This window comes from Syngnathus acus, chromosome 23 (assembly GCF_901709675.1).
Source record: "Syngnathus acus chromosome 23, fSynAcu1.2, whole genome shotgun sequence".
NCBI classification, from domain to species: domain Eukaryota; kingdom Metazoa; phylum Chordata; class Actinopteri; order Syngnathiformes; family Syngnathidae; genus Syngnathus; species Syngnathus acus.
Genome location: NC_051107.1, coordinates 2,788,501 through 2,814,081, shown reverse-complemented (window position 1 = coordinate 2,814,081; position 25,581 = coordinate 2,788,501). Strand labels below are relative to the sequence as shown.

The 25,581-nt window shown below is 41.1% G+C and overlaps 2 protein-coding genes across 2 annotated transcripts; both read right to left on the bottom strand.

Moving 5' to 3' along the window:
- Nucleotides 1-2,668: 2,668 nt before the first annotated feature.
- Nucleotides 2,669-7,860, bottom strand: dera (deoxyribose-phosphate aldolase (putative)). Its single transcript, XM_037243684.1, has 9 exons — nucleotides 7,749-7,860; nucleotides 7,057-7,154; nucleotides 6,845-6,992; nucleotides 6,586-6,681; nucleotides 6,376-6,510; nucleotides 6,188-6,316; nucleotides 4,215-4,327; nucleotides 3,721-3,870; nucleotides 2,669-3,646 (listed from the first exon to the last, which is right to left on the bottom strand). Exons 1-9 carry the CDS (start codon nucleotides 7,777-7,779, stop codon nucleotides 3,590-3,592), a joined length of 957 nt encoding a protein of 318 aa, XP_037099579.1. The 5' UTR covers nucleotides 7,780-7,860; the 3' UTR covers nucleotides 2,669-3,589.
- A 956-nt stretch (nucleotides 7,861-8,816) lies between these two features.
- Nucleotides 8,817-23,996, bottom strand: hmga2 (high mobility group AT-hook 2). Its single transcript, XM_037243632.1, has 5 exons — nucleotides 23,305-23,996; nucleotides 22,296-22,382; nucleotides 21,926-21,976; nucleotides 13,551-13,583; nucleotides 8,817-12,013 (listed from the first exon to the last, which is right to left on the bottom strand). Exons 1-5 carry the CDS (start codon nucleotides 23,404-23,406, stop codon nucleotides 11,957-11,959), a joined length of 330 nt encoding a protein of 109 aa, XP_037099527.1. The 5' UTR covers nucleotides 23,407-23,996; the 3' UTR covers nucleotides 8,817-11,956.
- Nucleotides 23,997-25,581: the final 1,585 nt, after the last annotated feature.

The window sequence follows — 25,581 nt, the reverse complement described above, 5'->3', positions numbered from 1 at the left end:
CGAGCACTGGATCTCTGCAAAGGCCTCCCCCGAACAAGCTCCAGTCCACAAGTGGAACTTTAAAAGAAGCTGGAGTTGCAACATTCCCCCCCCACCCCAACCTCACCTCGCCGCGGTAACCACCCACGCTGAGGAGACACACAAGCTGCAGCCATGTCCTGGAGGGAAAACGAATCTGAGTAAACATGGCTGAATAAATAAATGCGTCAACTGTTTCTTATTCTCGGATTTTGACATTCTGGCTGGAGGACTCAGGTGAAGTTTTCAACGAGAGTCCTCCAGACTTTTTTGTTTGAGTGCTAAGGAGAAGTCAATGTTGGAAATTTTATTGTTATTTCAACGAAGGAAGTTCTCAGAATTGAATATCAATACAATTTATATTTTATATTATCAAGTTTTTTTTTTTTAAATGAATAAAAAAACTTTAAAAGTTAAATGAAAATTACACGAAAATTGAACCCAAGTAATTTTAAAAAAAGAAAAAAAAAACATTTTTAAAAGTTAAAGACAACTGAACTGCACTGATTTGAAATTGGGATTCTCTAATCAAAAATAAAATGCGCCCAGTTGATTAATAACCAAAACCTAATTAGAAAGTCACCCGTCGGATTGCGTCACGAGAGTGTAACGGTTTCATCGGAATCGATGCTGATCAACTTTTCTAATTGCGGGCGAGCGTCAGACAGGTGAGGCCGGTTAGCCGGCCGCATCGGTTTGATCTCTCAAACATGTATTCCATCTCTTGTACTGCCACGAGGGAGCATCCAACCAAGGTCAACGCTCAAAGGCAGCGAGCGGCGCACCATGGGAAATGAGCGCGTGCCAGCCTCCCACTTTTGCGGGATCAGCGCGGCATCAGAAGGATCGGACTGACACTAGTGAAGTCCCCCGGTATCACCTATCACAACTTGTTTCTGCCACAGAGGAAACCAAAGACCCGCTTTAATTGTATCATTAATATCATTGCAGTGGAGCGCCAATTATTCTCGCTTTGAATTTTACCTGCGCCAACCTTCAATCGGCTTCCGTGCGGATGTTTGAGTAAGAACAGGCTAGAAGTCATGGAGAGTTTATTTTTGTGATCAAAGCAACATGCAACAAATGACCTTCAACTGGGAAAATGTGTTTGTACAGTTGAGTACTTGTTTTACGTCCTGAGATGATTTTATTTAGTAATCAATGACAACAAGTGATTGTTTAATGAATAACAGGAAAAATCAGTGAACATGAATTTCACTGTTTAAGTTAAAATGTTGCATTTTTTTTACCAATGTGTTTTCTTATTTACAATAAATTTATTTCATGTGCTACATATGTAAACAATATAAGGTTAAAAATAAAAATAAATCAAATAGCTCATTAAAAACTTAACGCGAAAAAAAATAATAATAATGCTAAACACTGAACACATTTTTAAATTTTATCCTTTGTATTTAGAATTATCTTTTATTTTTTTTATCAAATTAATTGTATTTTTTTATTTCTGAAATATTTTTTATTAAATATTAGGTTTAAAAAAACACTGTATAAAGTATGAAAAAATAAAATAGAGTAGTTCATTGTTCATGCTTAATCTTACATATATGTATTAAATTTAGTATTAACTGCAAATGTATTTTTAAATAACGTTCCCTGTATTTTTCAATCAATCTCAACGTATTTTCTTTTATTTCCAATTCTTCAAACCTCATTCACACATGGCAAGACGGCATCCAGAGCTATTTTTTTCCCTTTAAAACATGTACATTCATTCCTCATCCAGCGCAAACAGCATGACAAATCCAAAGTGCCGTTCATAATGGATAGTGGGGCCATTACTGACGGCGTGGGCTGCTCGGCCATTTTTTCTTCATCATAAACTACATGTGGGACGCCGGGGCCTGGGAAAGTGTCGTTTTTCACCGCCGCTGCGGGCTAAAGAAACACTGATGAATTAAACAAGGGGAAAACAATCAATCTGAGCAAGACTATTTGTCAGGCGTGAGGGACTTGATCACCGCTGGCCTGCCGGGTGTTCATCCAAACCGACCTCTTGGTGGGTGGTTGCTGGGGGCGGGGCGGGGGTGCAATGCAAACAAAACCAAAACGCTGTGGTCCCATTCTACAATTTGATTGGCTGAACCCTTCCAACGCTTTTATACTTTATCAGCAAGCACTTCTAATTCTGAGCGGCAGATTAGAATAACATAGCAACAGAGAGAGGGATTGGACAAATGTTCTTATTATTTGTAATTACCTAAAGCTGCCACCAGATGGCAGCACTGCGCTGTTTACTATTAGACAAGGCAAATAAATGAAGCTCCTCACTCTTATTTCAACATAGTTTCACACACACTCAACAAAACAAATTGAACCCAATGAAGTGAAACGGCGTGGCTGTTTTGTGTGTGTGTGTGTGTAACCATGTGTGTGATAGGGATCTGAGTAGATGGCCTAGGGAATCAATCAAGCAGGTTCCAGCCTCCATCTTATCAAGTGGCAGCGCGCTGACCGATGGTTCAGATTTGAGATGATCTACATGCCTTTATGTAAGTGCGGCTAATCCATCAAGAAGCCGGCCATACGAGCTCACTCCATCATCGCCGCCGAGTCCGCATCTCACACAATGTTTTTTTTTTTCGTGGATCTGTAGTGGGATGAGGGTGGAGAAAACCAAAAGGGAAAACAATTTAAAAGTTGTCCGGTCGCATCATTTATTTCCACCAGAGATGGCATCATTCAGACTCGATAAATCACACAGCCAGTTCGACCCGGACACGAATGAGGATAAGCGGTGTAAAAAAAAAACACTTGAAGCCACTCTAACGTTATTCACAGTTGAAAAAAAATACAATTGGTTTGAATGGTAAATATTTTTAGATAATGTTTGACAATTAAATTCAGTTTTTTCAATGGCCTCATTCCCAGCCTTGTGCAGAAGCCAAACTGCTCCCTGGAGTTCATCCTCCCTCCATCAAATACTGAATTTTTTTCTCTCTCGCAAATACGTAATTAATTCACTCATTTACGCTTTCTTTCCTTCAAGGTCAAGTCTTTTGATATCTTCATTAAACAAAAATAACAGAGAAAGTTTTTTTTAGGGTCTTCAAATGATTCCTCAGTTTTGTGAGCTGTTCAATCAAGATCTTTTAAACTCACTTAACCCCCAGCGATTAATCCCCCCCACACACACATCCTTGAGTTGTCTCTCTAATGAAATTAAGAACAAGCCTCCATAATGGATTCGGTGCACATCACAGTTGAAGGTTGGAACGCTTGACGAATAATGGAAGACTCGTGCAAGCAACTTCAGTTCATGATATATAAAAAAAAAATATTGATAGCTTCAGTCAAACATTGAAGAAAAGGAAATTTGCATTACAAATCATATTAATGGCGCTGTAGTATATAAAGCACTGGCGGTGTTAGAGGGGGGGCCAAGGGGGCACTGAACCCCCATATTAGATGACATATAGAATATTTGGGGCTTGTAAAGATTTTTTTTTTTTTGCAGCCCCCTGAGATATCCTTGACTGGTAGAAAACGAGATTGTCAGGCTTGTGTGGTGAACTTGAGGTCCTTGTTGGTCTTTTGGAGCATCTCCAGAGCTTCAGGCCATAGGAAGCTCATGGTAGGCAGCATATTGTCCGGTTACGTGATGATAAATCTGCACAAGTAATTATGATTATATTTCTAATATTTTTTTCTCAATTCATTTCTCGTCATTTAGGTCTCCCCCACCTGTCTCTCAATGTCAGCCAAGAGGCTGCTGGCTCCCAAACGGAAGAGGTGAGGAGTAAGCCAGTCGTTGCCTAGCTCCTCTTTGATCAGCAGAAGCCACACCAAAGACTCCTTGGCTGTCCGGATGCCCCCCGCTGGCTTGAAGCCCACCTGAGGGCCCGCAAGAGAAGTACAGTTTGATTAAACCGCTGTATGAAATGTTTTTCCCTCTTGGGCTCCCCCTAGAGTTCACAGCAACTATTGCACTTAAATATAACTACTGCGGTGGATTTAAAATAAATTGATTGTGCATTTTTTAATCAATTAATTCAGTGATGCCTTCGCATACCACTAGAGGGAGCCAGATTACCACAAGTCATACTCCGACCACACTAAAAATAAGTTTGGGTTCATTTTAATTCATCGCTTTTCTACTTAATACTGTATACAGGGTTTTACTAAAATATTATTTCCCGTATTTGCACATAAAAAAAAATCAAAAATTGACCATTTACCTTGTGACCCGTACGCAGGAAGTAATCACGTATGGCCCTCACCATCACTATGGCGACAGGGTAAGTGGCGTTGACGGATTCCTTTCCCGTGGATGTTTTGATGAAGTCAGAACCTGGTGGGATTGAAGCGCAGGTCAAATTTATTCACAGGCAGCTCTTTGCCTGGTTTCGTGCGGCTCTTTTACGTTCATATCAACATTTGTGTGTGGTTTTTTTTGTGCGCGTTCGCTTCGCTTGAGTTCAATATGGTACGTTCGTCAAACGCGCATGCGCATGAGGTGAAATTCCACAAAGCAGGCGGGACAAACTCATTCGATTAAACAATTAGTGTTAATTTCGCTCTCAAAATGGCAGGGAAACTCAAATATGAAGATGAACACAGGACGTTTTTTAACAGAGTGGGAAAGTTTATATTATTTTTTTGTTGTTGAACGTAATGGCAAGCCATTCTGCCTGGCATGTCAGACGTCCTTAGCGCATTTCAAAGCTTCAAATCTTCAGCGCCACTTCAGCTAACATCGATAAGGACTTTCCAAACTGGACTGAATTTCGTAAGCGCAAGTTGGACACTTTGAAAAGTCAGGTTTTTTTTTCCCCCAAAACTACGAAGCACTCAGAGACTGTCACGCTTGCATCGTATCAACAACTGGCTTGGAACATTGCAACGGAATACAAGCCGGATTTGAAGACGATTGTTCAAGACAAGGAATGCCAGAAGTCGGACCAAGCAACATGCATAGTAAGTAAAAAAACGGTATTGTAAATTATTATGTTTTTGTTTGTGGATTTTTTTGAACTGAGAGTTTGTGTGCGTGACTTGACTTGACTTGCGTGAGACAGTGTGCTTTTAGTCTCTGACTGGTTGGCCACCCCTGCTGTATGGGGAAGAATAAATTCTTCATTTGTTTTAATTTTGAGTACTCTTCCCATTTGGGGACTTTGCATTTAAATCCCAACTGTTGGACACATTACGGGAAGGTGCAAAGCGGACTTTTGGATCCTGTGGTCAGACAAGAACAGATGTTGCTGCTGATGGTTATCAGAGGGCAGCTGTACGCTCATCAATAAAATCCTTCATTTTTCCTTCCTTCACAGCCAATTATCAGCTTTCCCGATAAAAATAGAAGATGAAATGACATTCTTTTAATAGATGAGCCACAAACTATAGAGTGATAATCAGCCTTTCTGTCTCCCCGGTGTATAATGACTGTTCATTACGGAACAGAACAAGATGAACATTTTCCAGTTCATTAAAGACCTGCGCTATGTATTTTTCCCCAGTCAGGTCTTTTTTTTTTTTTTTTTAGCATTTCTCCCCCTTCTCGTCGTCAAATAATCCTTAAGATTCGTCACGGGGTGTCTTAATTACCAGATAATGGATAACAGTTATTAAATACGGGTGGCGGTAATGAAGCTCCATTCATTTGTGTGCGGAGGGGAAGGAGGGGGGCACACTAGTGGAGGAAAATAGCCTGCGTCGGAGATTAATAGGTGAAATTATCATTCAATTTCAGGAATCTCATCGGCGATTCAGAGGAACAAGCGGAGATTAAGAAGGGAGAGTGGTGACAAAAAGCGATGCGTTTTAATAATGATCTCGATTCACGATTCGGTTCCGTAATCGGCTTAAGATGTGACGTCTGACAGGCATTTGAGTGAGTGTGTTTTGGCCGTCATCGAGACATTTGGCTGAATTGAGATGTGAAAAAGCTCAAACAGCATTGGGCGATTATGGAAAAAAATAATCGTGATTTTTTTTGGGGGTAATTGAAATCACGATTAATAAACACGATTATTCTAATTTCAAAACTGAGTGATTCAACTACCAAAACCCAACTTTAAATATAATGTTAAGCAAGGACAAATATTGTGGATTAGAGGATCATTTTTTTGTATCAAAAGTATCGGTACTTGGTATCGGTATCAGTGACTACTCAAAATGTTTGAAATCCTTGAAGCACTTTGAAACTGACCGGCCATCATGGCGACCAAACTGGCTTTGTAGACGTTGGTGAAGGTGCCCAGTTCGCCGATAGCCAGGATGGTCTTCATGTGAGCGTCGCCGCAGGCCTCTCGGAACTGAACGATCTCATCATACATGGCTGTGGAAGTCACAATCAGGATTTATTTATTTTAAAAATTTCTTTTATAGTCTCTATACCTTCCCACTGTCCGGTGAGAGCGAGCGTCCTGTTGATGACGATGTCAATCTCAGTGGCGCCGTCCGCTACGGCCATACGAACTTCCATAATACGCGTCTCCAGTGCAGTCTGACCTGCCGGGAAACCGGTCGCCACTGGAAGAAAGGAAATTTTGATTCAATAACACAATTTTATTCACACATTTCTATACGGGTTTTTAACGGACTCACCCGACGCAACTGGAAGATTGGAGTTGGCGGCTTTTAGCGATGTGACCGCATCGGCCACGCGTGACGGGTACACGCACACTGCACCGGTTGTTACCCCTTTGGACACATAATACAGAAACAGTAGAGAATGACTAACTGGTCTTTGGCGCCCCCTGCGGGCTGTAAAGAGAACTGCCGGATGGGAACTTTTGAGAATCAGCATGATACTTATACAACCCATTCTGTAAAAAATATACAATTGGATTTAGCCTAAACATACCTTTGTCATGCATGTCAATTTTCTTGAGGAGCTCATATTGGACGGGCTGGGTGGCCTTCATGCACAGTCGGTGGACGTTGGACGGCGTATCGTCTCCGGCCAGAGTCGTCAGGTCAATACACGTGACGGCCTTCAGCAGCCAGGCGGCCTTTAAAAGAGCATAAATGTATTACAATTTATTTCAATTTTAATTTTTGTAGCAATACCAATACCTGCCACTGTTTCTTGGGGAGCTTCAGTCCTTGAATGGATTGAGCTCTCCGAAGTACAGCTTGTGTGTTCACTCTCACTTTGGAGACCCATTCCAGATCTGAAGTACAATGGGACAGAAAAAAAAAAAACATGAAAATTAATCATATTTGATTTGGTAGGTTTTAAACCACAATGTTATGTATTATTCCACCAGTAGGACGGGGTCATTTTTATTTAAGATCATTTAGCTTCTGTAGTATCGAGTAGTTTTGGGCTTTTTTTTTTTTTTTAGATTTTTTTCATGCATCTACTTTGCAAATAAGTTTTAAAAAATCTAATTGGTACAATGTAACTGCATAGATGAATTGCATGCTGTCCATTGAATTAAGTATGAAATAAAAAAACATGAAGGAACTATGTCTATGTCCAAAATGAATGAGTGAGGCGTGCAGAGTGATCATGAGACGTTAATTACATGCTCATAACGGGATACTTTTCAGGCAACATTTCTCAACAACGAAGTAAGAAAAAGTCCGTTTTATTGTCCCGCACCGGTTTGCACAAGTCCGCCCCTGCATTTTGCAGGTCGTTTACTTCTCAAGTGTTACTGATTAAGCAAAGAGAAGGACAGAAAACGAGCTGAAAAGCGCAAGTTTCGAATGTCGATCGGGCATTTTTGAAGCCAGGAACTATGCATTAAGTTGTCACTTACCAAGTTGCGTGCCCGGGTTTCTAGCAGACATAATGACAAACTATATTTTTAAATGCAAATCTTTTTGTTGCTTTCCACCGAAACTGTCAGTGTTCACTTCCTGGATCCAGACTGTACCGGAAGTGGAATCCCTATACAGTAAAATATAGTAACAACAACGCGAGTTGAAATTCTGATTGAAGCTTTTTGTTCCCGCTACACTAAAAATAATATATATGTTTAACATAAACATATAAAACTCAAAATTTAACAATGACATGCCAGATTAAACTTGGAGTAATTTGTAATCGAACACACACACAGGAAGTGAAAACCTTTCGAAATAAAACACAGTAATCTCAATATTACAAATTTACTTGTAGTGCCTCGGTTTTGCCGCTAGAGCGCGCTGTTGAATACACAATTAATGGACTACTTTGCTTTCTAACACTTCTGCTATTGAACAGCAAAAGTGGTGCAGAAAAAGGAATGAATGGAAGAAAAAAAATGGATTCTAAGTATTTGAATGAAGGAAAATGAGTGGCAATGTTCTGGGCTGACTCAACTGCAATGGAAGTAATGGCATGTTGACTCACATAAAACTCAAACTCATATAAAAATAAAACATTTTATGATGAGGAAAAAGAGTTTTATTGCAACTTCGTTCCATGTCACGATGCCAGGTAATATTTAAAAAAGCAAACCTGGATAAAATGCTAACATGCTATGCTATAAAACTTGCTAATATAAACCCAGGAATTTTTTCCACCAGGATTAACCACTAATCGTGCAAATTTAAAAAAAAAAAGTCAACAGACCTTAGTAAAAAATAATTGTGGTTAGTGTGTATTCCCAAACAAGCATTTGTGGTCATTTCCTTGTGGTAAAAAACAGTCTTGTGGTTCACCATATTTACGAAACCAAAACAAGATGTCCATGAATCACTAAATGGGGAAAATACTTTTTCAATGTTATTTTTTTTTTTTAAATATATGATAAATAATTTAAATTCTCATGCTCTCAACAGGGTTGAAGTCTACCATGACTGGTAGTCACATTTTTTACACGATCACAAAAAATCACACACTGTTTGCCATACATTTTTTTATTATTGTGCTGAATAAAATGTAGTGAATATCTAAAGACTTTTAGCAAGCGAGTAAAAACTGTAATCCAAGAAAGGAAGTGGATAAAGAAAACAAACAAAACAGGTTAGATACTTTAGACGTTAGATACTGTCGAAGAAAGGAAAATAAAACAGTGGAGAGCTTGGAAAAATCCAACCACGTGCCTCCCAGCTTCTACTACATAATAAAAGTTACAAGTTCAGTTGAGGTGAATCGAAAAACAGTCGTAGAAAATGTATCCCGGCAAAAAATAAACATTTCAAGATGTTCACCCAAAATGCTCTCTGGATGTCAAAACAGTATTTAGATTTGAGATTGAGGTAAAAATAGGCCCTTTGAGAGGTAGTAATGTGTATCTGATTGTACTAGAATACAAAGGTTATGACGAGTAACTTTTTTTTTAAGACTCCCAGAGCTGAAAGTTCATCCACAGTGTAGTAAGGCAGCTTTAACATTAAAAACATTTGCTGCAAGAATAAACTGTTGCTAATGAAGGTGGATTGAAAAAAATCATGTCGCTTCTCGGAGGCTCTACCTCTAGCCTTGGATGAATTTCAAGAACGCAACACTTTCTTTCAAAGTAAAAACCAATCCCCGTATACATCTGGTTTAACCATATAAGAGAAGAGAAAAAAAAAAATCACATTTGCGTACACGAGAACTCCTAATCAAGTATACCATCTATTTAAAAACAAGAAAACATGAATACAATAGTCAAATCTGAAAAGCCACTTGAGGGTGAGAAAGGTACTGAGATTAGACAAAAAAAAAAAAAAAAAAAACACTTCTGCAGTCCTGATAATACGTTGTAGATTATTAACATTGCTCATACTGAACGTAAACAGACATGACCAAAACTGGAGGTAGTGACGTGATTAGTCCGTTGTTAGCTGATACTTTTGAGGTACAGTTCATTCATACTGTAGGTAGTACAATCAGGAAAAGCAGCCCCTCATTTAAAAAAAAACAAAAAAAAAACATTCAAGTTAACTATTGTCCATCCCAGTTTGAGGAAAATATGTTGCATTGTCGTGTATAGATAGAAAGTAAGATTAAAGTATATTAGAAGGAATACATAACTGCTTTTGTGTATTAAGTATAAAAAAACACACCACTGAATTTTTTTTTTCAGGAATCGCTAATAGCAAAGTAAATTTAGCAGAATTCGCCCATTCATGGATTTAAAAAAAAAAAAAACTATTTTGAGCATATAATTAGTTATTGACGCCATGTCGAACTCATTCGCTGCTTTCTACGTCAAATTGGTTTCAACTGGGTTGGCAGTGAATGGGTGAGTATAAAAGTATTGCTTTGGCGCCATTTGTTGGCATCTCGTTATCAAGAAAATATGGCGAAGTGAGTTAAGGAGTTACATTTAGACAAAAGTAATGCTTTGCCGCCGTCATGTGGCAATTACAAATCAATTAACATATTTTTCAGACAATAAGGCACACTTGTAATACTCAATGGATGTCAAATTTAGTTTTGCTGGATTGTTTCCCTGAACGTGCCGTCATGCGCCTTATAATCCGAAAAATACAGTACTTGTACAGCACCACCCAAGAAAATCCTTTAATGTGTTCAAAACATAGCATTGCATTTATAGCTGTATATGCAGTACAATCTTTTTAGAAATATAAAAAAAAAAAAAATTCCCCACCAAGTTTCAGGATATGAGTTAAAAGACGACAGAACAACCTCGAGTTTACGTTATAACGGGCGCAAACTTGACTTGAGCTTTTTCTCCGTTTGCACCTCATCAAAAGAAAATGCGCGAAGACGTCAACAAGCATGACCTCGTTTTCAATATACAGTATCATAAAATTCCGTGACATAAACGGACATTTCAAGAGCGGCTTGTGCTGAGTCGGAGGTAGTTTTGACAAAAAAAAAAAACGACATTGAGAAGGCGCCGCACATCAGTGACCCACTAAGGTCTGATTGAGCAGCAGATTTATTTCAAGGCCTCCTCTGCGTGTTACAGTGTGAGATGAGATGTCCGATGCCGTGCTGCCGCAAAAAAAAAAATCCAGGTATCATGTGTGTTCTGAGGTAATGCGTTTTTGTTCTTTCATGAGGTTGTTTCGCGAGATTTTAAAGCTACGTTGCGCATACGCAAACAACTTAAGCTATTCACGACTAAACGATACTGTACAGCAGTCGGATGCAAACAAGTTTGGTTTGTGGCGTAAATGACTGAACCGGAAGTTTGCGATTCCACCAAGAACAGGGTAACTAAAGCAAAATACTGAGGTTGCGGAAATAAACGAAACCGGGGTAATGTGACCTCAAGTCAAAATTAAAGCTTTAAAATATAAATTTGGGGCATTGGAATGTTCATTCTAATTATTAGAAATTAATTAAAATTTTAAAACCATTATTTTAGATTGAAAAAAAAATGTAGGACTGTCAAATTTATGCCCATTTTTCTTTTCTCACTAATTTATCCTCACATGGTTTTGTTATATTTCCAAAATTTCAAGCAAGTGGTTGAATTTACTTCCTTTATACCGATACGTTTAATAACAAACAATCTTCTAATTTCTTGAAAAATAATAATTTTGGAGATGTGAGGATTACATCCAACAGAAATGGTATACTATTTTAAGATATATTATAGTAATATTTTTATTTGTCAGATTAAAATTAACACCTTATGCTATTGGGTTTAGGGTTCAAATAGGTGTCAAAGGTCAACATGATTGATCATAAAACTGCCCCCTGAGGAAAGCGTCCCCCTGTCCTTGATGGTAATCATTTTAGGTCAAGTTGTAGGTTGCTCTAATATTTGTATAATTCGGAGAAGAAAACCTGCAGTTTCAGTTTCAGAGATGGTTAAGAGCGAGGACATCTCCAACTGCGCCAAAGGCTGTGTCTGCATGTTGTGGAAATTGGAAGAGAAATATCTTTTGCCTGCTTGGTGACAGGTCTCTGCATCCAACATCCAGTGACAAAGGAAAAATACTGGATATGGACTTTAAAAAAAAAAAAAGGAAAATAACATGTGGAAAAGGTTAAAAAAAAATATAAGTGGTCAAGGTAGTCTTTTCCCTTTGAAAGACCTGACAGCTGAATGAGGTAGAGGTTTCATGGTATGGAAGCTTAATCTTCCTCCTCTTCCTCCTCCTCCTCGTCTTCTTCCTCCTCTTCTTCTTCTTCCTGCAAAGGAACAAGATCAATTGTCAAGGTTTTCCTCAAAATATCCATGGGCGGCTTTACAGGGTGGCCAGAGGTGGCAGCTGCCACCTTTACCAAATATGTTGGCAATGAATCAATCAATATTAAATTCAAAATGTCAAAAGCATACCATAATGGGCATAACACACTCACTACTCAGATGAAGTGAATTTCATTTTCCACATTTCATTTTATAAAGTGAAGCTAGCAGGCACAATTTAAAATTTTTGTCTTTTCCCAGGCCACAGGAGTGAAACCCATTGAGCGTTTTTCTGAAACGTGCAGCCCCGCTTTCATTCATTAATGCTTGCAGACGGCGCGGCCTTGAAGAGCCTGCTAAATGCTACCATGTGTGACGAGGGGCAAACGAGAACAAGGGAGGGGAAAGTGGGGGGGCGGTACTACAGAAGAACCTTTAATCATATTGGCCTGCCATCCACAAACTTGACAATATTGCATGCAGGCAAGTTAAAAGTGAGAAAAGCAAATTGTGATTCTGATCCATTAGCTCGCCTATGGTGTTTTGCATTGTTAGTTAGCATTAAGCTAATGAGACTGTCTTAAAGCACAGTTACAGCATGTTTCGAGGCACCACACACTTACTTAAATACAAATTCCGATCCTTTACTGCGCTCATGTATTTCCGTGACAGAGACTCTCCACGCTTCGCTTTTAAGCCATGTGTTTTAGGGGGTATCGTAAAAATTTCTCAGGAGAAAAATGGAAACGAATCTACTTCTAGATAGTAATACTTGTACGTCTTCACATCCCACCCCTGACAGAGTTAAGTTAGCTTCTGGATCTGGATGCATCAACTTTACCCCACCCTGCACGCCGGAATGAAATGGTTTTGAGGTTTTGCGCTAGCCGGGCGTTGTTTGGGCTGAGATAAAGCAGCCTATCAAAGTGGGTGAGCTAAGCTAAACGACATTTTTATGGTTTGCAGCTCCCCGGGCCTCACAGCACCTCCCAACTACTTCAGGCCCTGTTCCCACAGAGCCACAAATCAGAGGTGAGTTATGCAAAAGTGGCCTGTACCAGCAAACACGGGGAGTTTGGTAGATTCCTGGACAGTGAGGGCATGCCGGGGTGGGGGTCCTTGTGTCATGTTTCACTCACTCTACTTCCATTCTCCCTCTAATGAATGTACTCGCAAGGGGAGCAAGGCATTACTCACAATTATTTGTTACGTCTACAAGTGTGGAAGGGAAGGAGAGCATGTTTTGCTTTAGGAATCAAAATTAATCCAGCCAACAAAACATAAATCATCCTAAATAAAGTCAATTCAGTGTTAAATATAATAAGCTTTATAGCATAGTATGATAATACTATCAAGCTAATGCTACTAATATAATAAGCTTTATAGCATAGTATGATAATGCTATCATGCTAATGCTACTAGTATAATAAGCTTTATAGCATAGTGTGATAATGCTATCATGCTAATGCTACTAATTAATGCTACTAATGCTAATGCTACTATAATGAGTCCACATACATCATAATGGGGATTTCTTACCTGAGCAGGTTTTTTCTGGACAACTTGCTGTGGCTGCAAGAAAACCAAAATAAGTGTTAAACATTCTTAATAGCATTTTAGCTAGTGGCAAAACCAGAATGTAAACCTGAAAGTTGTACGTCAAGTAGTTCAACCAAGTAATAGTATCTGGGTGTCATGTTTCAACTGTGTTATAGTTCACATTAAATCCGGAGAAAATTCTGAATGGATTCATGTTGTCCCGTCACAAAAACTTCAACAGGAGGTATTGTTGATTTATATCGCCGTTGGCCAAAGTAAACTAAAAGTAATATAAACTGACCGATAATAAAAGCCAACTGTTTTACAGGGCTAGCTTGCGTTTTATGACTGAAGGCAAAAAGCCAAAGGAAGTGGCTACCCACCACAGGGGCATTATAAGCTCCAAGGGAATGTTGGTGGATGACATCCGCGATATAGAATGCAGCTGCTCTTCACACCTCATAGACATTGAGACCTAAGCAAATTGAGACTGGCTGAATCTCTTATTCGGATTGACAGCGGTAAGCTCGATATATAATGTGTATGGATGGAACATTCCTGGGAAGTAATACGCTATAGTCTGTCACTTAAGTACAAGTCATAAAGATAACTTTGGAAAGAGGAGAGGAACAGATACAAGTTCTGAATGGCACGTCTATGTCCAGGACAAACTAAGGTTCTAGAAATAGAGGCAAGAGACAAAGAGAAACTGAAGTAGTCAATCTCAAGACAATGTCCAGAAGTTCTAGAAAGGAGATAAAGAAGAGAAACTTAAGTCCTCGAGCTCAAGACATCCAGGTCACACAAAAGTTCTAGAAAGAAATTCAGGAGAGAACATTAAGTCTTCGATCTCAAGACAATATCCAGGGCGTACCAATGTTCCAGAGATTTAAGGACAATGAAGAGAAACATAAGTCCTTAATCTCAAGATCATGTCCCGGACAAACCAAAGTTCCAAGAAATAAATTCGGGAGATGAAGAGAAACCAAGTCCTTGATCTCAAGACAATGTCCAGGACAAACAAAAGTTCGAGAAAGAGATTCAGGGACAAAGAACAGAAACCTAAGTCCTCAATCTCAAGTCCTCTGGGACTCACCTCAGTATCATGAAATGTAAAATGAAACAAAATGATCTTGCCAATCATGACAGTGAATGGTTTCTTACTCAACTCTAGTTTTCGTTGAACCTTTCTATCCAGTTTCCAGGAATTGCAAATCGACTGATGTAGTGTGAGGGATGTCCTAAGCCTTCCTAAATCTTCACAGGAAGTAGCATTAAAGCAAATGAACAGCTGAGCAGCCTGGCCGAGAACATGGAGTATCCTGTGCTTATAATCCAGGCCAGCTGGAGGACCACTGAGGCCCCCCCCTACCCCAAGATCACTTTTAGCAGCTGGTGGGTTTTGGACCGAGTCTATGCCAACACCAGATGCGAAACATAAGTAAGGTGCAAAAAAAATAAAACGGTTCCAAGTTGGAAGACTTATCACCTACTGTTTCAATGCCTAAAAATAATTCAGCGTGTACAAAATGACAACTGGTCATTAAAAAAAAAAAACAACTCCCTGCTTTCTCTCTCTCTCGCAGTGCCCTCGCTAAGACCCCTTCGTTCCCTTTGCCCCCGCCCGACCCCCGAAAAAAAAAAAAATCACCGCATTGTCTTTCACTTACTGTGGCGGCTTTTTGATGTCGCCCAGCTCTGACACTATGAATCACTTGTAGGCCCCAGCAGCTGCTGGCTCGTACAAGTGATTCTGGAGACAGCTTGAGGCGTAGCACGAGGGCAGCCCATTCAAAGGAATGTTGGGTAAGAATGACTCAAAAGGGGAGTGCGGTTGGGACCCCTTTCTCGACTGAAACACAATCCCCCTCCCCGTCTGCTGCTCGAAGAATGCGAGCTCTCCTCGTGGGCTTCTCACCCACCCAGAAGTCCCAGCCGATCAAAGGGAAAAAGCTTTCACTCCCCAGAAAGTACATTGCACAGGCCGCCATTCATAAGAGACTCAGCTTGCTCCCCCCTTTTGTGTCGAAATGTTTTAGCCTCTACTTGACTCGCTAAGAAATGTACTCGCACACACATATGACCTGAGCAATATCCAAGAACATTTCTAGATCACGCATCCAATCAGATTTGAGCTTGTCTGTGTTGCCATGTCAATTAAATCTGCCTGGAATCAATCGTGTTACATTAGCAATTAGTCTTTAAACCAATCAAATTTCACATTTGTCCTCAAGAGGGGGGGGAGCCAATCCTCGATGAGGTCATTTTTCCATCCTCTGATTGGTGGATCAGATCACAAGTTGTTTCAGCCAAGCCCAACTAGCAAAACATCTGTAGCATTCAGTCAAATTGTTTTTTGAGAAAACTGAATAAACTCCGCTTCCACATTTTGGTCCTAAACAAAATCTAACTAGAACTGCTTTGCTCATAAACAACCTGCAGACCGCATTCCCGCGCCGCTGTCCTTGCACAGGTTTTCGTTCTCCCTTAAGGTAGAAGCTGCTGTTTGCTCTAGTTAACCGTTACTGAGCCCGCTAACCTTTGCACCTCCTTTGAAGCCGGCTGGATAATTGGAGCGACGAGGTTCAACCTCCGCAAACACAACGGGCTTGCACGCTTGAAACGGCTGTAATGGGATACGCATCAGACCGAGCGCTATGTCGTGTAGGAGGCTGTTAAAATCTGGAATGCTTGACATTTAAATAGTTAAACTTTAACAACTGTGCCTAATAGAGCACTTTGCCTAGGTGAACATTTTACTTATATGGCAGGTTTGTGGAACGCTTGGGAATAAACAGTCCGCCTGGACATAGAGCAGATGAAATTCCGACCATAATAACAAAAGTTTTGTCGGATAAAAACATTTTTGTATTTAACAAAAACATGTAAGGTGCAGGTTTTATCTTTGTCCACTTGGGGTCACCACACGGTCTGTAACGATCCGGTGAGTGACGTGGGTGTCATCGTTTCGGCGCGTATTATTCGATTAATCGTTTCCGCCCAAAACAAAGCAAGCTCTGTCCTTATCACCTGCAAAATTGTATTTCCCTTTATTGTCGCCCCAAGTGTTTTAAGACCCAAACAAATTTGAAAAAAAAAGTTGACCTGTGCCCTGGAAAGGAGTCGGGTTGGACCATATCTAAACCAGATGTAAGCCGAAAAGATAACGCTATCAGCAGCTTCCTCATTGACCAAACAAGAGTATTTTAGTAAACATTGGCAATGTAAACCTCAGGTAGTCCCAGGTAAGCGCACAGCTGCAGTTCAAACAGATATTTGCCGGATTTACCACGGTCACGCAAACACGTCAAGGTAACGTTAGTCGCATGAATTATGTTTTGGTAACGATTGAACGTGCTTTGACGCCACCCACTGTCCCGACAGCCAGCGGGGGCCCCCAGTTATGAATTACACCTAACAGGGTCCGGCGATTAGGGGGAATTTGCCGAAGGGCCCTTTGTAGAGCAGAAAACTGTCTGTCGTTGTAAGGAATGTGGAAAATTCCTCACAGACAAGCAGCCTTTTGTTTGGAAGTTTTTTTTGTGGTGGGGGGGGTTGCTGTGGAAGGAAAGAAAGGCGCAGACAAATTGGACTGGCTTCATTTAGGAGCCTCTGCTGTTTGATGTGAAATCTGTTCCTAGAGTATCCTGGATAAGGATTTTTTTTTTTTTTTTTTTTACAGTAGTTTATATTTTTGGGTTGAGAAACAAAATTCCACTACAGTTTGTTGCACGTGTTATGAATTAACCTGTCTTGACTGAAACGGTTCATTTCCTGCCTCGTAATAGCTGCAGCGAAAATACACTAATGGCAAGAAAGTCTGTAAGGAATTTGAAGAAAACAGTGGCATTGTAAGGAGGGAGGGGGGGTCTTTGGGGGGGGCATGCAGGACACCCCGGGACAGCTGCGGAGCTTCCTGTGTAAAACAAACAGTTGGCGAGCTAGGTGCCGTCTCTCTGCAAATGCACTACTTTGTGTTTATTTGTAGATTGTGTTAAACAAGGATCATTACACGAGTGAATATTTGTAGCTAATCTAAATAGTGAGGAGTCGTTGCAAATTGGTTTCGGAGATACCATGTGGATGATGGCCCCAAATTCCCCCGAGGGGAATTCCAGAGAGTTCAAACAATGTGCCAGGTTTGCGGTTGCCTAAATTTCCTTAACCCCACGGCTCAAGAGGAATAAGAATTCAACAATTAGCATATAAAGTGTGAAATTATTAGAGTTATCCACAGTCAGGGAGAAGAGGTGGAAAACCGTTAATGTCCTCCGAGACCTCCTAATGCCGGGGACAAAGGTCTAGTGGCTGGAATTCTGCTCCTCCGCAGCCAAAACTTGAGGAAGGTCGGGGGTTGGAGAATGTAGGGAATGAGGCAAGGTCTCTGACCACCTACTCCCCCCCCACACACACACACTCCTTTCATAATGTGTGATCTCTGGGGTCTCTCTTTCTCGCCCTCTTACAGATACCCTGAGGGAACTAGTGTGGCCTCGCACCCATCTAAAAATAACTCCGATTCATGGACCAGAGTGATATAATATATCCATAAACACGGGATTAAAGACAAACCAGAGATTTTTTTCTCTATATATAATTAATGACCGAAAATCGTGAATTGCATTCTCTGTTGCTAACCAAAACAGCAGCACCAAAGCACCCTCCCACAGGTGAAGTATTATGGATTCAACTGTGGATCGTTAATTATTTTACATTTTGGCAGCATGGGGGAAGTACGGTAAACTGAATTATACTTTTCCCTTATACATAAAAAAATGCATACCGTACACGGAGACTGAATGAAGTCTTTTTAAATCGTTTCTGTCCAATGACTACTACCTCTGTAAAATGGTCATATAGAGTCTCTTAGTATACATTTGCAAAGACAGTACCTTCAGTTTGCTAGCTATGTCTCATTTAAAAGTAAAATCCTCACAAGAATTGACATACTGTGCAGTCGAGACCGGCCCACTGACACACAACGTTGACGTGGAAGGAAACATTCCAGGTCGGCATGCACAAGCAATCCCTGTGCTAGCTTGCTAAAAAAAAAAAAAAAAAAAAAAAAAAGTAGACAGGGGGATGCTAGCATGTCCGGGATTTAGTATTGTGCACCAGAGTCAGAAAACCTTCTTCAGTCATGCAATTGTCAGATATAGGACTTGACTAAAGGCGGATAGACTAAGTCCATTGAATTGTTGGTGGTAGTTGACAAGGAGTCAAGCTAGCTTACATGAAATTCATCAATGAGAACCGCTACATTTCCCGCCAAGAAATGTAGACCCTTGTAAACCAGTTTCTTGGAAGTTGGAGTCTATCCGAGCTGATTTAGAAGTGCGCTCCAGACTATTTCCGAGAGATTCTGGTTGAGGATCAACTGGGACTTGATCCCTCGCCAGATGCGTGAAAGTCAGCTTACGCTAACAAAGGTATCCATCCAACTTAGGGTTGCAGGCAATATGGATTCTATCCCAGGTGAACAACCTACCAAGTGATATCCATCCATCCAATGATTTTGTCCAGAATTATTCAGGGTTGCATGTAAGCCGGAGCTTTTCCCAGCTGACTTATCAGTCAGCTATGTAAGGCCTTACATTGCCAATGACCCAAGGAGGTATTAGTCACACCATATTTTTAGCATGATTCACTCCAAAAACAAGGCCTGACTCTTACGGTGGCCAGAAGAACGTTTAAAATAGTCCCAACTTGATTCTGACTCACTCCGGATCCAGCGCATATTTTGCCAAGAAACCACAAAGTTTAGTTTTTTTTTTTTTTTTTTGTCCCGATACTCGTGATCACAATAGAACAAGTCTGGAATGGCTCTCCAAAGCCGCTGGTCAAATGCCAGGAAGTGCTGCTCATCACCTCGGCCTTCCTACTCGCTTCTCCAAACGCTTGGCACCGGTGTCTGACCCAAAGCCAAGAGCAGCAAAGCCATGCACTTTGGGAGTTTTGCACCCTCTCCTCTTCACACTCCATCAACTCCCCCCCTCTCTCTCTCTCTCACACACACGCTCGCGCCAAAGCACTTGCGCTTCCTCTCCCATTCAACCGGTCATTTCCGCAGGGTTGCATGTGGGCCGTATTAGTCTCACAGTAGCCTCCATTGAGAGTCTGCGTGGCCATAGAAAAAAAAAAAAAAGGAGATGGGTACGAGTGTGAGTAAGAACGTGTCCTGGGTGTGAGTAACTTCAGATGTGACTGCGGAGAATTTAATACAAAGAAGCAGCTGTGTGTGGAAGGAAGCGGGATGCGGTGGAAAGGAAAGTCAGAAGAGTGATGAAGAGAAACCTTACGGCGCATGTCCGACTTGGCATGACTCGAGGTTGTCCTCGCAGAAAAAAACAAAAAACATTAGGCTGGAGGTCACGGTCCTCGGAAGAAAACGTCTGACTCATTTCCCATGTTGGAGTATGAGTCAAGGCACGATCATCCTCCAACTTTCATGTTTGTTATTGTTAGTGTAGTGAAAGTAGCCAATGGTGCCAAAGAATTAGTAAGCGAAGACAAATTTAAGGCAAACGTGTTTACTAACTACTCCGAGAGACTTCCAGAGAGATTTGGCGACATGGACATTTTTTTTTTAAGGGGGTGGGGCACATAGCCCTCCATCAACTTTGACTAACAGAGGAAGCAGAAGCTTCCTCGGGCAATCGAACACCTGCACACAGAGGCAATAAAGAGAGGGAACGGAAAAGGAAATCGGAACTAAAACGGTTCGGCGAGTTGAAATATGCCAAGAGTCAAATAACAATCTAGAACTCCTCTCGATATTCCCCCCAAAAAAATTTGAGAGATTTAGCGCCAGTCTAGTTACATCGAACTCGGTTGTGATCCATCTTGGGGCATACCAAATAGATTTCCCAAGAACTGAAGACAAGACCAGGCAAGCACTTGTATGCAACTTATTTCATGACCCCACGTCACTTGTTGCATTGCATCGAAGCAAGACATTCTCATTTATCAAGGGTAATAACTCTTGGGAATGAATTGAGGGACCGTCGAAGTGGACCAGACTCTTTGGGTGACCCCGTTTGACTCAAACCCAGGATATTCAGAAATTGGAGAAAGATTGATATGAAAAATAAATTGGTGGGCTAGTCACAGGCACCTTTTTGATTGTCAAATGGTTATCCAGCAGACTGGAGTTGATGTCAAGGCCAGAGCGTAGGCGTTGAAGCGGAGGTGTGTGTACCTGGGACATGCAGGCACCAGCAGACACAAGTACCCAAAAAAAAAAAAAAAAACACTGCGGCAAACTTCAACCGGTTGTTATCAGTTCAGTCCAACGGTTCAGTGGCGGCCTTGCAGCTGTGTTGAGAAACAGATTTGCTGGAGTCGTGGCTTGGTCATAAACTTCCTCGTATAAGATCATCTAAACATTTTTACTCGACGCCGAGAAAATATATGTGGAATCTCGTGAACATGCAAACAGTCCATCCCCGCACACCCTTCCTGGTGGCACCTCTGACTCCATTTCCTTGCGCTATCAATCACGCCTGTCACTTGGGTGCTGATAAACACTGAGGCCTTCAAGCTGTCCGAGGTATTATTTCAGTTTTCCTGTGGTCAGACTGGAAGGTAAACATTTTCTTTGACTGATAACAGCAACATTTAGTAGGGGGATGGGAATCTCCTTGAATGTTGAAGTATTGAGGTGACATAATCCCATTTAATGACGCTACAAGTTAAGATGTGTTTAAAAAAACGAGGCAAACCTACTTAGGGGGGATTACGTTGGGTAAAAAAAGGCTTTTCAATGACAGGAAGTGAGTGTGTAGTCATAAAATCACTTGAAACTATATCATCTATTATCAACTTCACACTGCACAACATGCTAGCACGTCATGCTAGCAGCTATCTACATTTTCATTTGGTTTTCGTTAGAACCAATCCAATCCATAACCCCAAACTATATCTATCCTCAACTTCACAATGCGCGACATGCTAGGACGTCATGCTAGCAGGTGTTTACGTTTTTATTTGGTTTTTGTTAGAACCAATCCAATCCATAACCCCAAACTATATCTATCCTCAACTTCACAATGCGTGACATGCTAGTGCGTCATGCTAGCAGGTAGCTACGTTTTCATTTGTTTTTTGTTAGAACCAATCCAATCCATAACCTCAAACTATATCATCTATCCTCAACTTCACTCTGTGCGACATCCTAGCACGTCATGCTAGCAGGTATCTACGTTTTCATTTGGTTTTCGTTAGAACCAATCCATAACCCCAAACTATATCTATCCTTAACTTCACAATGCGCGACATGCTAGCATTTCATGCTAGCAGGTCTCTACGTTTTCATTATACATGATCCACGCATAGTAGTACCAAACAGCAATGTGAACTAAAATAAAATGACTTACCCATTTCCTGGGTCGCCCCCTGCGTCTTTTCTCCCCAGTTGCCTCGGCTTTCTGCGTACACATACGGAAATAATGCAGTGTTTTGTATAACGAGGTCCCATTACAACGATTGAGCTACTTGTAGTCCAAGGTCTACCTGCTACATTTTTAATGTGGACATTTGAAGGTCAAAGAGAAAGACAATCTGCTGTTTAATTAATTATCAGTGTGTTTTATATGGCTGAGCAGAAACACAGCAAAAGAAATTAACTCATTCGCTGCCATTGACGATTATTGACGTCTATTTTAACTGGGCTATAATTTCATTTCATTTTAACTGGGAATATTTATCTGTCATGCGTGTAGATACAATTCAGGTGTTGGAACTCACCTTCTGTGCTGCCTTCGAAGGGCCCTTGTTCTTACTTCCTTTGGGGCGGCCCCTCGGTCGCTTTGGGACGGGCTCTCCGCTCGGCTCCTGGAGGGAAAAAGTGGGGGTATGACATCGGTGTGGAGAACAGGAAACAAAAGCGGGGAGCCCCTCCCAACCACCGCACCCCAACCCCCGGCCGCACACTATCCCCACCACAACTCGCACACCACACACTGGGCAACCCTTCTTGTGTGGGTCCCTTTTCAAGCATGCGCTCATTTGCTGGTGGTGGTCCCCCATTTGGTCACTGCTTTACGGGTCAAGAGCAATGCAGACAAAGGTTGCGAGCGTGTGTAACAATTGCGTGCATGTGTGGGCCGGCACTGGGAGGTGTTTTATTCCCTCTTATTCTGCGTTGTTACTTAATGACTTGCATGTTGTACATTTTGTATACAGTATACTGCATATCCTAAATTAACTTCATGTATTTCATGGTTCTTGTTAAAATGACAAAATTGCAAATTGAAAAGCTTCTTATTTAAAAGTACAATTTATTGTATGTTACACAACCACGCAAGACATTATGGTTTTCTCTTCCGAAGGAAAATATTATGACAAAAATGACTGACTAATTCCTAATGTGTTATAACATACTTGGCCAGTAATTATAATTCAAATAATCATTTTAATTGCATTTTCGGTTTGAAATAATGTTGGAAAAAGTGACTCAACGGGGAACTGTACTGTACACACATGCACATGTTCATAAATGTCCCACTTGTCATGGTGTCTGAGACTCCAGTCATGGATGTCTCTAATTAAAATTCCCAGACTGGAAATAGCTACATTCCTTTTTTCTTTTCTTTCTTTTTCTTATATAAACATGTCAGATAAGTGAAAGAGTCTTATTACACACTACAATCATTTACAATTGTTTTGGGGACTTTGAATGAATTAATGAGGATTCATTTGAATGAAAAATGTGTTGTTGTTGTATTTGCAATGATAGAAGTGAGGTTATACTGACTTTTTGGAGTTTTCGCGGTCTTCCCGGTCTCCTCTTTTGGGGCTCCGCGGCCCCTGAGGGCTCCTGGGAGCTCTCGCCGGGCTCGTCCCCGCGTCCACTCATGGCTCCCGGTGGTTACTCCGTTAAAAAAAAAAAAAGTTTAAAACACAAATTCTAGTAGATTTTTGTATCCAGTATTGAGCCGGTAAAATTATTAGGGGGGGGGAGCCTGGAAGTGAGCACCGGGGGGGGCGGGGGGCGCAGCGTGACACCCGAGTCCACAACGCCGGACGAGAACCGACTCAGCTCGGCTTACAAGGCGCCGCGGCACCGGGGTAGCCCGAGGAGCAGCGGCGAGGCGTGACAGCTCGGAACGGAGCGTCTGAGAGGCATACTAACCGCATCCACGGTCCACTCGAAAAAAGCGCTCAATGAGGATGAGGTTTTAAAAAAAAAAAAAAAAAAAATAGGAGGGGGGGGGGAAGGACGAAATCACCTCTACCGTGGGTGGACGCACAGGGCAGAAGGGAAGGAGGAGTTGAAAATGAGAAGGGGAGGGGCGGTTCTGGAGTGGGTCCAGAAAAAACACGCAAAACGGATTCCTGGCGATGGGCCAGATGTGGTAGACTGCGTTTATGAATTAAATTCACATTTTCACACGTTTCAATGGAATTTGACTACTGGAGAGTCATTGAGAGGAAAGTTCATTTCTTCAATGGCGGTCGAATGCTATCAGCTCGGAATGGATCATTTAGTTACGCTCCGGCCGTTTTACACTCCTGGGTGGGAAGTAATAAAGTAAAAAAAGATACTTATGAGGTAAACATGTGCCATGACTAGCGAGATTAATTCATCATCAGTCATAAGAAACTCAAAGCGTGCATCATTACTTCAGCCATTTACATCATCCTTTATTGTGCATGTTTTGTCCACCAGGGGGCAATGTAATACAGGCGCCTATACAATTTTACAAATAATTCCGTAAAATGTAAACGGATTAGTTTATATATTCGTTTAGAATATATAACTTTGAGTTTTTATTTTGACTGTGTGTTTGTGTTCAAAATTTTATTTTTTAAAAGGTTATAAATAGCAAAATATTTATGCCAGTTTTTATTGTGTCAAAGTCAAAGTCTGCTTTATTGTCAATTTCTTCACATGCTAAGACACACAAAGAAATCGAAATTACGTTCCCACTATCCCACGGTGACAAGACATAGTACACAATATACATACAAGTAAACAACACAAAAAATAAAAACAAGAAGGCACAAACAATGAATAAATAAGAGTGATGAATAAATAATAAATAAACAAATAACAACGTTTTAGCATTTATTAGGAAACTTTCAAATTTTAGAAAGGAGGCATTAAAATTTTAGATATTGCCTCATCAGATTCAAAATTTTATACAATTTTCCTGGTTTCACTATCAGGATGTAGAGTTAAGTAATTTTGAATTGTATTTTTATTGAAGCTGAACACAATTTCACTAAGAAAATGCAAGATGTCCTCTTTGTGGAAAGGCCACTGGCCACTTTGAAGCTCTCCGCCTTGAACGCGCAAGCAGATCAATTACGTACCCAGGAACAAGAGAAACAAAGAATAAAGTGTCTTATGTGCACGACCTTTCCCACGATCCCACCATCTCCTCCAAATGCTTTTACAGCCTGGCCGGTGCGAGTAAAAGTAGTGAAATGATCAGCCAGAGTGAGCTTAACGGAGCCACGACGCTATCAAAATATTTGGTGGTGTAACTACTCGCTCCCATGCAGACAATGACTCCACTGAGAGAGCAGGGTTCATTTGTGGCGAGTATTCATTCATAAAAACAGCCCCCCCAAAAAGAAGGGGGTTTCTGTGCAAGGCCCGCCTCTGCAGACTGAGTGGCGTCGGCATCAAACCAATACAATCAATGGGCCGCGGAGCTCCTTCGGCAACCTTCAGGGTGGTTTTTGTGCATGGCGAACATGTGCAGCCTGACCTCTTGTTGAAGCGCAATTAAACGAGAACGTAAAGATGTTATTGCGCTTTGCGAGCCCTCGTGTCATCTCAGACTTTCCACCTTTCCAGCCTGGAATGCTGCCCGAGCTAAATAAATACATCCGAAAGAGTCTGAGTGATGTGACGCTCACCCAGCCAAGCCAGTCAAGCGTCTGCTGTGAGAGTCTTTTTTCGTGTTGTACGCAGTTGGTGGGAAGTACTTCAATCGATTTTTTCAGGTGTAGTTTACTTTTCTGAAAACTTTTACTCCAAAACAAATACAGTATCTCAAATCATTTTTCCCCATTGAAATGA